The sequence below is a fragment of the Blennius ocellaris genome (assembly GCF_963422515.1).
Source record: "Blennius ocellaris genome assembly, chromosome: 10".
NCBI lineage: Eukaryota > Metazoa > Chordata > Actinopteri > Blenniiformes > Blenniidae > Blennius > Blennius ocellaris.
The window spans coordinates 21,859,211-21,876,710 of NC_137659.1; the positions used below are offsets into that span (position 1 = coordinate 21,859,211).

At 46.4% G+C, this 17,500-nt stretch overlaps 2 protein-coding genes across 2 annotated transcripts in view; one reads left to right on the plus strand and one right to left on the minus strand.

Annotated features, from left to right (window-relative positions):
• Positions 1-7,612, minus strand: part of LOC308135556 (mitochondrial adenyl nucleotide antiporter SLC25A24-like) — an 11,441-nt gene extending 3,829 nt beyond the window's left edge. The window contains exons 1-4 of the mRNA XM_080503608.1: positions 7,165-7,612; positions 5,613-5,739; positions 5,286-5,373; positions 4,212-4,386 (exon numbers count right to left, since the gene is read on the minus strand). Of these exons, the coding sequence (XP_080359734.1) occupies positions 4,212-4,386; positions 5,286-5,373; positions 5,613-5,739; positions 7,165-7,344 (570 nt within the window). The 5' untranslated portion in view covers positions 7,345-7,612. The remainder of the gene's footprint in view (positions 1-4,211; positions 4,387-5,285; positions 5,374-5,612; positions 5,740-7,164) is intronic.
• A 2,954-nt stretch (positions 7,613-10,566) lies between these two features.
• Positions 10,567-17,500, plus strand: part of LOC308135793 (EEIG family member 2-like) — a 12,691-nt gene continuing 5,757 nt past the window's right edge. The window contains exons 1-5 of the mRNA XM_080503910.1: positions 10,567-10,774; positions 14,778-14,898; positions 15,346-15,375; positions 16,591-16,707; positions 16,906-16,952. Coding sequence (XP_080360036.1) covers positions 10,629-10,774; positions 14,778-14,898; positions 15,346-15,375; positions 16,591-16,707; positions 16,906-16,952 — 461 coding nt within the window. The 5' untranslated portion in view covers positions 10,567-10,628. The remainder of the gene's footprint in view (positions 10,775-14,777; positions 14,899-15,345; positions 15,376-16,590; positions 16,708-16,905; positions 16,953-17,500) is intronic.

The following is a 17,500-nucleotide window of genomic DNA, read 5'->3' on the forward strand; positions in this document are numbered from 1 at the left end:
CGTGTTCACTGTAGAGTTCTAGCTAGCCGCCGCCGGCTGTTTCCGCATTCTTCGCCTGACACTTCCCCCGCATTGTTTACAACCCACCGTTCTCCTTATCTATGGACTTTACCTTCACCCCGTGGATGATGTCACGGTGTTAAGGAAAGGAGATAGAAGGCTTCCTAAAGGAGTTAGTGTGGCAGTCAGACTGCATTTTCACTTAGTGACGTCATAATAATGTGACAGCGGTGCAAGTTAGTGACGTCTGCCGTCGCGGGGAAAGAACTACAAGTTTCTGAAAATGGACCATAAAAAGCACATTTGGGTTTTAGATGATTTAAAGTTGTTCAATGCAGATTATTTCTTTGGTAACTTACATGATCTGCTCTTTTTTCTGGCATCGTGAGTTTCTCTGAACGCTCCGATGAACCGGCCCTTTAAATGCTGTCGCTGCAAGGAATTGTGGGGCAGCATGAGCTGGTCTCCTTTGGTAAAGGAAGCATCAGTGTTTCCTAGGCTAAAGGAGGCTCTAATGAAGTATCAGTGTTTCCTAGGCTAAAGGAGGCTTTAAAGGAAGCATCAGTGTTTCCTAGGCTAAAGGAGGCTCTAAAGGAAGCATCAGTGTTTCCTAGGCTAAAGGAGGCTCTAAAGGAAGCATCGGTGTTTCCTAGGCTAAAGGAGGCTCTAAAGGAAGCATCGGTGTTTCCTAGGCTAAAGGAGGCTTTAAAGGAAGCATCAGTGTTTCCTAGGCTAAAGGAGGCTCTAAAGGAAGCATCAGTGTTTCCTAGGCTAAAGGAGGCTCTAAAGGAAGCATCGGTGTTTCCTAGGCTAAAGGAGGCTCTAAAGGAAGCATCGGTGTTTTCTAGGCTAAAGGAGGCTCTAAAGGAAGCATCAGTGTTTCCTAGGCTAAAGGAGGCTCTAAAGGAAGCATCAGTGCTTCCTAGGCTAAAGGAGGCTTTAAAGGAAGCATCAGTGTTTCCTAGGCTAAAGGAGGCTCTAAAGGAAGCATCAGTGTTTCCTAGGCTAAAGGAGGCTCTAAAGGAAGCATCGGTGTTTCCTAGGCTAAAGGAGGCTCTAAGGAAGTATCAGTGTTTCCTAGGCTAAAGGAGGCTCTAAAGGAAGCATCGGTGTTTCCTAGGCTAAAGGAGGCTCTAAAGGAAGCATCGGTGTTTCCTAGGCTAAAGGAGGCTCTAAAGGAAGCATCGGTGTTTCCTAGGCTAAAGGAGGCTCTAAAGGAAGCATCAGTGTTTCCTAGGCTAAAGGAGGCTCTAAAGGAAGCATCGGTGTTTCCTAGGCTAAAGGAGGCTCTAAAGGAAGCATCGGTGTTTCCTAGGCTAAAGGAGGCTCTAAAGGAAGCATCAGTGTTTCCTAGGCTAAAGGAAGCTCTAAAGGAAGCATCAGTGTTTCCTAGGCTAAAGGAGGCTCTAAAGGAAGCATCAGTGTTTGCTAGGCTAAAGGAGACTCTAAAGGAAGCATCAGTGTTTTCTAGGCTAAAGGAGGCTCTAAAGGAAGCATCAGTGTTTCCTAGGCTAAAGGAGGCTCTAAAGGAAGCATCAGTGTTTCCTAGGCTAAAGGAGGCTCTAAAGGAAGCATCAGTGTTTCCTAGGCTAAAGGAAGCTCTAAAGGAAGCATCAGTGTTTCCTAGGCTAAAGGAGACTCTAAAGGAAGCATCAGTGTTTCCTAGGCTAAAGGAGGCTCTAAAGGAAGCATCAGTGTTTCCGAGGCTAAAGGAAGCTCTAAAGGAAGCATCAGTGTTTCCTAGGCTAAAGGAGGCTCTAAAGGAAGCATCAGTGGTTCCTAGGCTAAAGGAAGCTCTAAAGGAAGCATCAGTGTTTCCTAGGCTAAAGGAGGCTCTAAAACGAGCCTCCTTTCCTTTGCTTCTTGAGGATTCAGACAGTTCTTATCATGGCCGCTACACAAACACTTCTGGGGTTCAGTGAAAGTCCACAGATAAGGAGGGAGGAGGGACATTTCAGACGTACCCTCTGTCTCTGACGTTGTGTTTTTTCCAGGACTGTGATTGGCTATCGTGGCTTCATGCTTCTCGTCACACTGCCCCCTACAGGTGTACATGTGGATTTGTGTCCATGAAGATTTTTTTTTTGTACACATACAGGAAATATCAGTTTTTGTAAACAGCTGGGTACGTGTAAACGTGGCCACAGTCAGTTTAACATCACATCCCTGGTTTAATAACTGTTATGTGTAACAACAGCCACTGAAGTGTGTCTTTGGTCATTTTTTGTTTGTGTGCTGGGATAAAATATGTCACCATTTTTCAGATTTGCTATTGTTAAAACATTTTTTTTCCCAAAACAAAGAGGCAAAACCTGCCAGTTTTTAAATCAATATATGAACTGTTTTTCTTTTTTTTTTTTTATCAGTGTATATTAGCACACATGGTCACTTTCCCACTAAAGATAAGATAAGACCACACTTGTGAAAACCACAAAACTGAGTTCTTATTGCCTGAGAAAAGCGTGTGAACCTTTAATCACTGAGCTGCTCTGGGTTTGGTTGTTTTAGATAAACATGCACAGTGTTTTACCAAAAGCATTAACAGAAACAGCAGAGCGTCATGGAGGTGTTTACATGTCCCGGAGTCCCTGAGACACATCTCTGTTTGACAAAGAGAAGAACGACGACAGACCTACAGGAGACGGATTTTTAATTCGCCTTTTTGCTCATTTTTAAATGTTCCAACAGAATTATATTACCTATCATTTAACTTTTTTTTTTTTACTTTTTTGATTATTAAGGAACACATACGAGAGCATCTGCTATGTATTAATAACTCGGACACTGCTTTTATAAACGTGTGCTGAGAGCAGGAGGTGGAGGAGAGGAGGAGGAGGAGGAAGTGGAGGAGAGGAGGAGGTGGAGGAGAGGAAGAGAGGAGGAGGTGGAGGAGAGGAAGAGGTGGAGGAGAGGAGGAGAGGAGGAGGTGGAGGAGAGGAGGAGGTGGAGGAGAGGAGGAGAGGAGGAAGTGGAGGAGAGGAGGAGGTGGAGGAGAGGAGTGGAGGAGAGGAGGAGGAGGAAGTGGAGGAGAGGAGTGGAGGAGAGGAGGAGAGGAGGAAGTGGAGAGGAGGAGGAGGAGAGGAGGAAGAGAGGAAGAGGTGGAGGAGAGGAGAGGAGGTGGAGGAGGAGGAGGAGGAGAGGAGGAAGAGGTGGAGGAGAGGAGGAGGTGGAGGAGAGGAAGAAGAGGATGAGAGGAGGAGAGGAAGAAGAGGAGGAGTGGAGGAGAGGAGGTGGATGAGTGGAAGTGGAGGAGAGGAGGAGAGGAAGAAGAGGAGGAGGTGGAGGAGGAGGAGGAGAAGGAGGAGAGGAGTGGAGGAGAGGAAGAGAGGAAGAGGAGGAGAGGAAGAGGAGGAGAGGAGGAGAGGAAGAAGAGGAGAGGAAGCGGAGGAGGAGGTGGAGGAGAGGAAGAAGAGGAGGAGAGGAGGAGAGGAGGAGAGAAGAGGAGGAGAGAAGAAGAAGAGGAGGAGAGGAGGAGAAGAGGAGGAGAGGAGGAGAGAAGAAGAGGAGGAGAGGAGGAGTGGAGGAGAGGAGGAGAGGAGGAGGAGAAGAAGAGGAGGAGAAGAAGAGGAGGAGAGGAGGAGAGGAGGAGAGGAGGAGTGGAGGAGAAGAAGAGGAGGAGAGGAGGAGAGGAAGAAGAGGAGTGGAGGAGAGGAGGAGGTGGATGAGTGGAAGTGGAGGAGAGGAGGAGAGGAAGAAGAGGAGGAGGTGGAGGAGGAGGAGGAGAAGGAGGAGAGGAGTGGAGGAGTGGAGGAGAGGAGGAGAGGAAGAGGAGGAGATGAAGAGGAGGAGAGGAGGAGAGGAAGAAGAGGAGAGGAAGCGGAGGAGGAGGTGGAGGAGAGGAAGAAGAGGAGGAGAGGAGGAGAGGAGGAGAGAAGAGGAGGAGAGAAGAAGAGGAGGAGAGGAGGAGAAGAGGAGGAGAGAAGAAGAGGAGGAGAGGAGGAGTGGAGGAGAGGAGGAGAGGAGGAGGAGAAGAAGAGGAGGAGAAGAAGAGGAGGAGAAGAAGAGAGGAGAGGAGGAGAGGAGGAGAGGAGGAGTGGAGGAGAGGAGGAGGAGAAGAAGAGGAGGAGAGGAGGAGAGGAGGAGAGAAGAAGAGGAGGAGAGCCAAGTGGAGGGCTGCAGTGACCTGATTATCTCAACCTGTTTACATGCTGCAGCGTTGCCAAACAGTCCACTGCAGACTAAATCCATTTCAGCCCCAGCAGGTCAAACACATGTGATTCATCACCAGTCAGCAATCTGCATGTGTGTGAGCGCCGCTGGCCTGTGAGCCTCACCAGAGAGTGTTTCCAGTGGCGGACGATCTCCTCCAGGTTGTGGGCGGGGCGCAGGAGGAAGTGCTCTCTCCACTCATTCCAGTCCACCACCATGGTCCCGTCAATGTCCATGCTGAGGACGACATGCAGGGACGAGGGGTGAAACACGGGGTGGAGACACTGCAAACTCCACTCAGTAAGGCTCCGGACTTCAACCAGGGACCGTGTCCACGTGAAGCAGAGCGTCCTCGCCACATATCTCAACTCTTCACTGTTTAACATGGGAGTGCACGTTATTCTAGCTAATGTGGAACAACTCTATTAAGAATGTCCCCATGGGATTAATTCATGACACCACCTCACCAGCGCTGGATAAAAACTACAACAAATACGTTACATCCGAGAAGACAGAACATTAAGAGTCATTAAGAGTGGAACTGATCAACACTGCACAAGTAGTACATTTTGGTTGTATTCCAAAATATATCGTTGTCTATTTGAAACCCAAAAGCAACTCATGACCTCCATTGACGATATTGACCTATATATATATATATATAAATGTCATTACTACTACCATGAACGACGCTCACCCACAAGCCTTTAAAGAATCGGCTTGGAACTATTTGACTAACAAAACCGGCTGAGTGTCACTTGATCCATTCGCCGATATTTGCAATGGGCTCCTTTGAGTGAAATGCAAATTTACACCTTGTGGCTTATTGACTGTTTGAACAGACTTTGGAGCAACTCCCTGAAAATGCATGCTTGCATGTACTCTGTCGTCTGTAGCTCCCGTTTGCAGGAGGTTTGCTGATCCTTGATAATCAGACTGAACTCTGGAGTGAAGAGTTCAAAACTCGTGACCGTTCACGAGTTACCAAATATGACAAGAGGCACTGGAGTCATGAAAGGGACCTCCAATGAAAACTACAGGGTTTTTTTTATATATGAGAAGCTTCAAAACTGTGCAACCGGCGCAAACAAGAAACAAGAAACAAGACAATCTGCAGTGAAAAGTGTCGTTGGGACCTCTGGAGGATCTTCAGGGCGTCCTTCCTGCTCAGGTCCAAGCCCAGCTCTGCCAGGGACTGCTGGATCTCTGAAGCATCCAGGCGCCCTGACACACGGAGACACACGGCGGTGAGCAGGTGAAACGGGGCAACAACTACAATAGCATCCTGGTGGAGACGTGTATACAGGCACAAGCACTTCGGTCTGGACAGGAACACCCTAACAGAGCCATTTAGGTTTCATGAAGGACTTTGGGAAACACAAGTTATTTAAAAAAAGAAAAAGAAAAGGTCATCCTGCTTTAACTGTCCCAGGCTGCATGTGGCCTCGGCCAGCTGATCTCACCGTCGTTGTTCCGGTCCAGACTCTTGAACGTCAGCCACAGCTTCTTCTCGTGCTCCTTCAGGTACTTGGTGAACTCGTTGAAGTCCAGACTCCCGTCTTTGTTCTGGTCTCCGGACGACACGATTTTCTGAAGCGGAAAACCAGCAAAAGTGCGTCAAAGCAGCGCCCCGCTGCACCGGACTCCCCTGCAGCTGCATCGACCAACTTGTTCAGGCGGATAAGCTTGTAGCGCTGAATTAATAAAGTGATTACGCTCTGCAAGGACAGCAACAGGTAGACTCTACGAGCAGGAGGACTCAGGAATGAGTGTGTGTGAAGAATGGTACCGGCCTACTACAAGTGTAGTGGTCGGTCTCTATGTGACCCTGTGCATGCATGACACTTTTTTGTTTTTTTTAACACGTTGCTAAAGCATGCATAAGAGACTAATTTATGACCCAAAATGTCCCGTAAGGGTGAAACCGAATGTGTGCTCATAGTTAACCTCTGTGACCTTTAACCCCAAGTTGAATAGAGCAGACTGGAGTCTCCGTGGAGGGACTTAACTGTGCAAGACAGTAAGGTAAACAGTATTTTTTTACTTTCTGAATAAGGTGGAGCGGTGGTGAGCAACTTTCACCTCCCAGCGATAAGGTCCAGGGTCACACACTGGCCCAGCCCTTCCTGTGTGGAGTTTGCCCCAGACGCACCTGTCCCGGCCTGCACTTAACTGCCCCGGCCTGCAGTCACCTGCCCCAGGCTGCAGTTAACTGCCCCGGCCTGCAGTCACCTGCCCCGGCCTGCAGTTACCTGCCCCGGCCTGCAGTTAACTGCCCCGGGCCTGCAGTTACCTGCCCCGGGCCTGCAGTTACCTGCCCCGGCCTGCAGTTACCTGCCCCGGGCTGCAGTCACCTGCCCCGGCCTGCAGTTACCTGCCCCGGCCTGCAGTTACCTGCCCCGGGCTGCAGTTACCTGCCCCGGGCTGCAGTCACCTGCCCTGACCAGCAGTCACCTGCCCCGGCCTGCAGTCACCTGCCCCGGCCTGCAGTTACCTGCCCCGGGCTCCAGAGCCTGATCACCCTGCACAGGATGAAGAAGTGGTGTAGAAGACAGTGGGCCACCTAACAGTGGGCCATTGACGCAGTCATATTTGGAAGAAGTAGTTCCACCAACCAGCAACATTTAGCACCTAAATAGCCACGATTTGATCAACTTTGACTAAATGGAGGTAAAAGTGGCGATCGTGTCATCTTAAGATGCGGTCTGCATGGATTAGCTGCAGGAACAAATACATGCAATAACAACAAAAAAACCACCCGAGAGAGAGAGAGAGAGAGAGAGAGAGAGAGAGAGAGAGAGAGCCCGGACTCGGACTGGGGGATTTCCCCGTGTGAGGCGAGAGAACGAACCACTGCACCACCTCAAGTGTCCCCCACGGAGCTGAACAAGAAATATCATGCAGGAAAAGGGCGAGCAGGCCCGGACTTGAAGGGGATGCATGTCCGCCTCTACCCCCCCGCCTCCCTGCCCCCCTCCTCCCCTCCCTACCCTGACACCCGGCCGGGTGTCTGACCTGAGCGGCGCCGTGCCGGAAGATGCCCATCGCCTTGAGGCCCGCTCGGAGCTCCGCCACGTCCACCCTGCCGTCCTGGTTCGCGTCCAGGCTCTCGAACAGGTCCTGGTACGACCTCTCGCTGTCGGCGTCCCAGCACCGGGCGCCGGGGAGCACGAGCGTCCGGAGCGCGCGGAACATCGTGTGTGTGCGTGTGTGTGTGAGGCCGGCGGAGGCGCCGCGCTCGCGCTACAGAACCGGGTCACTCCTCCATGGAGCCGCTGCGGCGAAGTGAAGCTCCTTGTCCGTCCGCAGCGCGCACTGCCGGCGGCGCGAGCGGAGCTGCAGTGATGGAGGGCGGAGCGACCGAGGCGACGTTTTCCTGCAGAAAACCGGGAAACGTGGCGAAAACGAAAGTAGCGAGGATAAATAACCGCGCGGATTAATCCTGTGCGTTAATCCGCTTGGTGGCCGCGAGGCTGGACTTTATTGACCTTGTCATATGTGCCGCTGCATTACGGAGGTTTTAGTCTCAACAGGGCGGTGTGACGGCGCCGGCCGCCTGCAGGGGGCGACATTTCACTGCAAACGCTCTATTTTAATTGATTATATTTATATTTATATGATGAGGCTTTTACACTTTAGTTATAATCAGTGCTATAAGTGGGCCGGTATAGCGGCAAATTAAATGTTCACCCTTCAGCGTACCGGGACTTTTTTCTGCTTTTTAAAAAGTGTACACTGTACTGTCTTGTGGCCCACATTGACGTGATCGTCGACAACATTTTTCACAATCACACACTTAAATCACGCAATACTTTATCTTACTGTCCAGGCAGAACATTTTCCTAAAAACTCAGCAAACTGCACCATAATCCTGTCCTGTCCGTTCCTACATGACCCCAGGTTCCTCCGTATTATATGCAATTACTTACAACATGTACTTGTGTTTTATTTTGAGTTTTTTGTAAATCTCACACTACTATAATAAGTCAGCCGGTTGATCCACACGCTGCACAAGGTGCTTTTATTTGACAGTGACCACCTGCTGTACAGAATGTCTGTACACGTCACTGAATATTATGGTTTTGTCCATATTTGTACCAGAGACTGACGGCATGTCACTAAAAGGAGCACTGACACTTATTTTTTCCCCCACTTAAAGCACAGGTTATCATCTCTGAAGAACTGGAGGAAGCTGCTCTCCACCAGTGACCTCTTATAGCCTGAGAGGAAAATAAGGTTCATTCATCCACCTTTGACTTCCATTAATTCAGGGTCTTGGAGCATTTGAGCGCATCCCAGGTTACAATCAATGAAGGCAGACTGGACAGACCCAGATTAATCTCTAGGCAGGGTTTTCTATTTTGCATGTTCTTCCTGTCAGTCCCCTGTCCAAAAAGGCACATGTGGGATTAATTGGTGAGTCTTTGCCCATTGTTAGGGGTCAGTTCCAGCGTCCCACGACACAGAACTGGACAAAAGTAACGTATAGAAGATTGGTGGATTTATTAACTTCAAATGGAAATCACATTACCAGGAAAAATCCCATGAAACATGCAACATGCCTGTTACAAAGGATGGTAGCAATGAATGCTCACATCAATATTTAATATTTATCATACTATACAACTTAATAAACTTCCAAATGGTTCAGTGAGTGTTTTCATCCTGTTTTGCTGACTTATTTAATCTTAATTGGTTTTTTTTAAGGAGGTTGTATTCAGTTGAAAATGTACATATTTTTTAATATATTTCCTAAACGTCTACTCTCAAACCTTTCCAACATATTCAGCGCAAAAGCAATAAAAGACAAGGACCAAAAGAAGTAAAATACAATAAAAATGTTCATTTAATTGTAAACGTAAACACATGTAATATTAACTTAATAATAACAACAATATGATATATTATTATTATCATTATTGAACCATGAGGAATACAGAGGGGAGGTAAAACTGGTCAAATTGATTATGGTTTCACACATTATTTCAACAGAAAAGCAAAGGGATTGTTTACTTTTCCTCTTTTGTCACATGTCAACTGACAGAAAACATCCTTCTCCTTTTCTGTTACTTCTCATTTATGGTTTCACCTTGTGGTTTTACGTATACATTCACTTCAGATCATTGACCTCCCAGTGAGTGTGTCTTTATGTGACAATGTGACAACAGCTAAAGGGAAAACTGACCCCTGAAGTGAACTAATGCCAAAACATTGAAAGTTATTTCTTGAGCATGTTGGAGGTTTCTGCTCGTTTTGTTGCACTAATGTTTCCTGAATCATACGATTTTAATTTGGTTTTAATTAACGACTTCTTAATACAATATCCTCCTTAATATCCCAAAATATATATTTGAATAGAACGAACTAGTTTTACCCACCAATTATTTGTTTTTTTTTTTATCTATTTGGGCAATAAAATACTGCTGAGTACACCACCGTGAAAGGCCTGGCTGATATTAGAACCCATGACATTCTGTGAGCAAGAGCGCTAACCACTGCACCACACAGAGAACGACCTCATACTCTATTATCTATCTATTAATCAATGTGCATGAGGAACCCCCCCCCCCACACCCATCCTCCTCCCAGGTTGAGGGCAGCCACAGAAGGGAGCTCTGGGGAGCCGATCGGGGTCTTGACCCCCCCAGTGGGAACCCGTCCCAGAGCCACTCTTTTATCCTCTGAGTCACCACTGCCTCCAAAGGCATTCGGCTGAGCTTTCATAAAGCTCAGTTATGACACTGCACTTTTTAGGAGTCAGCACTTTCACTTTATAGTGAGAAGATGTTGGCTTCAAATCCAGGCCAGGCCTCTTGCTGTGTGAGTGGGTTTTCTTTTGTGTGCGTGTGTGTGTGTGTGTGTGTGTGTGTGTGTGTGTGTGTGTGTGTGTGTGTGTGTGTGTGTGTGTGTGTGTGTGTGTGTGTGTGTTGACTCGCCCAGGGTCCTCTTTCATCATAGACGGCACCCTGAGCTGGTTAAACCGGTATAGAAGAATGGATGAGCAATAACCTCACTGAAAGAGTGAAAATCCTCAGAACCTTTTTATTTATTTATTTTTTGTAGCGCTGTACAGGTTTGTTGTTGTTTAGGAAGTTTGTGCAGAGAAAAGAATATAGCCCAACGCCAGTTTTAAATACAGCGTGGCTCAATATGGCTTCATGTTCTGGTTCGGTCAAACCGAATGAGTCAACCGTGACAGCAGCCGTTACTTAATCCCCACCGGTAACGTTTACGATCGTGACTGACGATATTTACAATCCTTTTTCATTTTCCTTTTTTAATTCCCCTGCTCGGATTGACCAATCAGACGCTTGAGCGCGCCCTACGTCACACCGGTATTTCCCCCCCCCCCCCCCCCCCCCGTCCCCCCGAGTGGGCGGGGCCTCGTTTGAACCGTCGACTGTGTCCGCAAGCAGCTGAGCGGAGCAGCCGCACTTCGCCTCTCGGTTCCGTCGCGGTGGGTCCGGCAAGTCGGCAGCATGTCCTTCATTCTCATGAAGAAAAAGAAGTTTAAGTTCAGAGTGGACTTCGAGCTGGAGGAGCTGTCCTCGGTCCCCTTCGTCAACGGGGTGTTGTTCTGTAAAGTGCGGCTCCTGGACGGAGGCTTTGCGGCGGAGTCCACCCGGTGAGACGCTTTCTTTTTTTTTTCTTCTTCTTCTTCTATTTTTAACCGCCACTCGTTCCGTTCACCGGACGGATCTCCAGGTCTCACGTTAAAACTGAAAGAAACTGAAAGGTGGAAGCGGTTGAGTCCAGTCCTTGTTTGTTCATTGACAGAAGTTGTTGGGTTCAGTGAACTTTTAAGTCACTCAGAGGCGGAAGACTCACAACGCTTCACTTCAGCGCTCATCTTTTAGCTGGAATTGCTTCCAGTGGGATCATAAATCAAAACATTTGAGGATTTTTCCCAGATTTCCAGTGTTATTGATTAATCATTTACCCCAATACTTTATCATTACCGTGGTTTTATTGTTTGTAATCTTTGTTTATCACAAATCTAAAGATCTCATTTTATAATATCTGTCTAGTTCTTAAAAGATGTTATGATGTGCCTTTTTTAAGCCTGAGTATCTTATTTAGAGTTTAAATATTATTCTTTACCCTTTATTTGTTTGGCCTTAAATGTAGAAATGCTCCATTGTGATGCTCTCTGCACTTTCCTGCCTTGATTTTGAATTTAGTTCTCATATTGTGTTTTATATATTATTATTGTGTAATGCACTCTGTGTTACATTACATTTTGTATGGAATGCACTATATAAATAAATATATTAAAACTTTGTTTTTAACTTAACTAAAATATTCCTTAATCATTTCAATAATTCCAAATTATACATCCTTTCTGCACCTAAATAGAATTGCAAAATACAAAATAAAAATGATAAAATAGAGGGATTTTTTACAGCATTGCTCCAGAATAGAATAATAAAATATCATGTAACAAAATATCAATACAAGTAAAAAAAAACAAAGAATCTCGAGGGAGAGGAGCTCAACAGTAATGACACCATCAATAAAGAGGATATAAAGTAACACACCTGATTGAAATGAGCGGCTCCTTATTGGGCTTTTTCACAACCTTGGTCATGACATCATCATTAGATTCATTGGAGCATACTCCAATGGATTTCAAAATAAAAATTCCAGTTAAAAACACAAATTCTCCCTGCATGGCAGGTATAAGTCATAACCACTGGATTACGGTGGCTGAACAGGAAAATCAGTTCCTACTAAGGTTTTATCACCATCATCACTCTGTTCACACGTTTCAATAAACGTTTTGGCCCCAATTAAAACTTCTCTTTACAAAAAGTAACAACATAAGTGAGGAGAGGGAGAGAGAGAAGTGGGGGCTCCTTTCCAACCCTGGACCTTCTGACCCCCCAGGAATAGACCAGCACCCTCTCCGTGTGAGTCGCCCTTATTTAACACCAAGTGAATAAATGCCCCCTCCTGTGCCAGTGAGGTGAAGAAGCGAAGGACCTTCGTCACCGTTGTTCCTCCACACGTCTCCTGCTTGGTCAGCGACGATCGTCACTCTCGGCAAGCCTGTGGGATTTAAATATCTCCTTTGCCGTAGACCCTCCTGTTATTGTTTACATACGCCGCATTGCGCTCACTGGTTGTTTTGTTAACTCGGTTTATTGAAAATGCGGCGCTCCACAGCACCGCGGTCTTCCAGCGTGGTTCAGACGCTCCTCTCAGTAACAGGGGAGGAGGAGGTGCCGTTCACAATGAGAAAGTTTAGGCTGTGTCAGAAAACAGAGGCTCACCGATTATCTCAGACGGTTGCAGAGCTGCGGCCACAACTTTGGTCTGGCGAGTGCTGTTGCATAATGGGCGGGTTCTAGTCACTTCTTAAATGCGTGCCTCCAAAGTAGCGGTTGTTCTTCCATTGTCAAGGGAGCTGGGTGAGAGCCACGTCATTGCGTCAGTCCAACACGTCGTACGTCACTGCAGACGTAGCCCCAAGCACTTCTGTGGAAAAACCTCTGAGAGGTGGCAATGTGCCAAGGAGGAGGAACACGAAGAAGAAGCAGACCTGCCAAATGGAAGTCCACAAAACACCAACAATGGTGGTGTATATGGTGTTTCTGTGAGTACTACTACTGGCTTTGTACCCCCGCGTGAACTGACGGCAGAGAGGATACGACCTGAACCGAACGGCTAATCACCTTCTTCGTCGCCACATTACACGGCGTCACTTCCCCCTCAGAGGTAGAGATAACTCCACCCCCAGCTGTTGACCTCGCTCCGGCCCAGCAATGAAGTGGGGGCCGCCTTAGCGCCCGTTTAGACCCTGATAGGCCGGGGATTGGTGGCAGAAACGCAAGGAACTTGTGCTGAATCCGGCCCCAACCCTGAACAAGCACCTGGTTCTTTTTGGTGGAAAAGCCCCCTGGGTGCGCTTTGCCTTACCGCCCCACCACACCCCACCCCACCCCACCACACCCCACCCCGCCAAGTTCTGCAGTGGGACCGAGGCTCAAGTAGCTGCAGTAGAGGAACGGTAGAGCCGCATGTGCCCAATCTAATGTAGTATATCAAAATAAGAGCCCTCTGAATTACCATATCCGGACTCCTCTAAATTCAGACGGATATTGAAAGGAAATTCCTTGTGATAATAAAATCATTCCATGCCAGACTGAGAGTAGGTCACATAAGGACGTCACCCACAAAGCACCAGCTCAATCTGGTGTGGCATATCAAAATAAGAGCCCTCTAAAATACCAAGTGCAGGCTTATTTCACTTTAAATTCAAACTGATACTAACAGGAAATTCCCTGTTATCGTAAACCCATTCCACGTCAGACTGATAGTCAAGTCAGGATGTGGTACTGTATATCAAAATAAGAGCCTTCTGAAATGGCACACCTGGGCTTCTCTAACTTCAGAGTGATTTTGAAAGGAGCTTCCCTGTTCTTCCATTCCATGTGAGACTGGTAGTTGACGACAGAGTGCAGCGGGACGGACGTCAGAAGCACAAAAAGCAATCAGAAATAACCAAAAACTAAAAAGTCATCAAAATTGCTCCATTTCTGAGATACCGTCGTCGACAAAATAACAAATGGCTGAAATGCTATGTGAAGAGAAAGAGTCCTTGTTTACTGTGTGTCAGAGGAAACACAAACAGTAAAGAACTTGTTCAAATGAGCATAAGATCAATCTTGTTGGCACGTGCTTCAGTCACGTGTTCAGACTCAGGTTTACATGTCTGAGTCCATTGTTGGACGTCTTTTAGAGGACATGCTATTCTTTCCTGAAGGTACTCTTACTTTTCTAGCGAGCATAAAGGATGGGCTGGGCGGGGAGGGACAGTTGTCTTGGAGGCATCATAATAACTGCTTGCCTGTTTGCTGTGGCAGAGTGAGTCACTCTGGAAAGAAAGACAGGGTGACCACGTGTTGCTGCGAATGCAGAGACTCATTACGTCGCCATGGTTACTGCCTGAACACAGCAAACGTAGGGGGGGAAACATTGACTGAATTTTAAGGAGCAAGAGTTAAAGTGTTGAGGGCATCCTGAAGTGATGAAACTGAAGACTGCGACCCGTGTCTCAGTTTAATATTTGGCTCGGTGTGCTCATTTCTTCATCTGGTCTTTGTTGGCCGAGACGAACGGAATTCAATTCAACTATATTTATCTACTGTAGCACCAAATACAACACAGTCACCTCGAGGTGCTTTTCAACAGAGAACAGAGAAAAACCCAACAAAACCACCATATCCCTCTGCCGCTGGGGCCTTCAGAGTCGTGATTCACAGTAAAGACAGGAAACCCTGAGATTACATAACTATGTTACAGTGGAGAAAATCAACCAGCAACTTATGTGACTGTACAAACTGTAAAGTTTCACATGGAAACAGATAAACTAATAAAAGATGGGTAAACAATGGGTACTATATGTAATGATCCAACAAAACAAGGCAAGTCAATGAAAGAGTGTATCTGTATTGGGTGAAATTGACTATCAGTATTTTGAAGGGATGAATATCGATCCACTCGGTGGTGCAGTGTTTTACTCTTTCAAATCCAAGCTGGAAAGTTCTTGGTTCGAGTCTGTTGGGAACTGGATATATGATTGTCTGTGTGAGAGTGAACTGAATAACTGTTTGTCTGTGTCCCAGTGAGTCCGTCCAGGCCAACTGTGTGCGCTGGAGGAAGAGGTTCTCCTTCATGTGTAAGATGAGCGCTGGTGCCGGGACCGGAGTCCTGGACCCCTGTGTGTGTCGGGTGTCTGTGCGGAAGGTGAGGGACTTTTGTTTTGTTTTTTTTACATTTTCTACTTGTCTCGTCACATTTTGCTTCTCTCAGACCGCCGTAGGCTCAGGACCCGTCGAGTTCCTTCTACTATATACATGAAAAGCGTGTGAAGGAACAGTATTGCGCCTCGTTCCTGCAGTCGTCAGAAAACACTTCTGCTGACTTGCAACACTGCATTTGTTCACTTTAAGCTGTGTTTGCTCTTTTAGTACAGCTGCTTCTTTTAATGCCACACTTTATTTACCTTAATGCTTGAGAAATTCTTTTGTTTAATCGAAAAAATTCCTGTTAATGTGTAACATCAACATCCCAGTCAAGGCTTTGATGTGGACTTTAGCCTCGGTGTTATGAATCTTTTAACTGGAGTTGCCCCATAAGACAGGAATGAAACTGTTCCATCTATTAACACTACTTTTCTTTTCATTCTTTCAGGAACTAAAGGGCGGAAAAAGTTTTGCGAAGGTAACCAACTTTGACTCTTAAAGGGACTGTAGGTCATATTTCTGGTGCCCATTGGGTGGCAGTGTTGAGTCGCACCTGTTGGCCTTAAGAGTTTTGACTCTTCTTGGTAGCCGAGACCTTCGGCCATCGTTATATTACATGTTCCTCCTGCTGCTTCCTTCAGTGGCTCAACACACCACCTGGTGGCGCCAAGTGGTACTGCAACCCGCTGAGCAACAATCACGTCTTTAAGACGTCATTTCCACATCCAAACGTTCTGATCGTGGGAGATATGCTTTGACAAAGTTGTGATTGAATTGACGTGGAGTCTATTAGTTTGTCTCACTCCGCAGCTATTTAGAATCAGTGTGCAAAGCTTGTGTTTTTATTGACTCCGGCTAGCCGAGCTCCTTCAACTTGATAGGTAATATTAATATATATATTAAAAAAAAAACATGGGAGACTCCCCAAAGTAGGTCCTATCTTTTGTCTGTATTAAGTTTTAAAATATGATTAATTTCAGGTGTGATCACCTTATGAATGATGACAAATGGGCGTCAAGGCTTTGCAGCAGACACAGTTTCAGAAACGCGTCAAGGCTTTGAGACATTTATTCCCGTGGACTTCAGTTTCCCAGCAGTCCCTCCTGTTCTACGTGGTCCTTCTGGAAAATGAATCAACCTCCTCTGTGCTGGAGATTAGTGGGAACATGCGGCGTCCAAATGTCCTTCAAAAGACCTTTTTAGCCACCGGGAGGTTTTCACTGCTTGTTTCTGGCCGTTACTGATTGAACGAGGAGTGAAACATTGACTGTGCAGCGTTAACCAATAACTGTCACTGTGAGCCGATCTCAACTTCCCATTTCTACATACCTGGCTCAGTTTCTCGTAAGCCCAATTGAAATTCCACACGGGGACAAATGTATTTGGACAAGGACAGACGCTGAAACACCTTATGTACAAGATGTGTCATTGGAAGTATCTTTCCTTTCCCAGCATGCTTTATTCTCTCTTGTTTTCGAGAAAAAAAAAAGATGTCCAAGAAACATTGACCAAATCTCACTTTTAGAACACGATCTTAATGAAACGCAAAGTAACTCTGAAGAACTGCCAGGTATTGAAATTTGAAGTCAACTTCTTCATTGCACTTATATTTGGTGTTTCTACGGCCATGATATTGAGGAAAAACAAAAGGTCCTGGATGCTTGAATTGAATCTGTTGTGTGGTGCTTTGCAGCTGGGCTTTGCCGACTTGAACCTGTCAGAGTTTGCCGGGTCGGGCAGCACCGTGCGCCGCTGCCTCCTGGAGGGGTACGACACCAAGAACACCAGGCAGGACAACTCCATTCTGAAGGTGGGACAGTGAACGCCTCGCGGCTCCGTGTCTCTCAGTGTGAACAGCCAATGAGTCAGACATGTTCCAGCCTGAGACGTATTACCGGCCTCATTCTATAGGAACGCCTTGCAAATAGGCATACTTCTGCGCTTCAAAGCAATCCCGTGGGTCTACGACAGGAGACGACATGAAACTGGGCTTTTGTGTGTTTTGCAGGTTGTCATCAGCACGCAGCTCATGTCTGGAGATCCCTGTTTTAAAACGTAAGAGCTCTTTTCCTCACGCCGTGTTCTCACAGGTTTTCCCTTTGTGTGTGTGGGTTTTCTATAGTCTTGTTCTCAATCCACCGCTGAATGCATTGAAAAGGTTAATTGCCCTGGTTGGCACAACAGTTTCAAGCGGTAGCAGTAAACTTGTTGTTGTTGTTGTTGTTGTTGGGTTATGAATTAACGCCTCTGATTGCACTTGACTTTTGGAGTTATGCTGCAGGAGCAGTTAATGGGTGAGGACGTGTTTACTGGAAATATGAAGAAAGACACTTCACCGAGACATTCAAGTCTTTTACGAGAACTAAAAAAAAACTAACATATGATCATTTTATTAAGTAAAAATGATGTATTCACCTACGAAAAACACTTTCGGTTAGAAAAATATCACTTCTTCTTCCAACACTTATGTGTGATTAAAAAGTGAGTGTCGATTACATATTTGATTATATTAGGGGCTTTTTTGTAAATCAGATCCTCCCACTTGTTTTGTCTTTTTTCCGTGAAAAAGACACTGATAAAAGAAGAAACAAATGTAGAGTGGA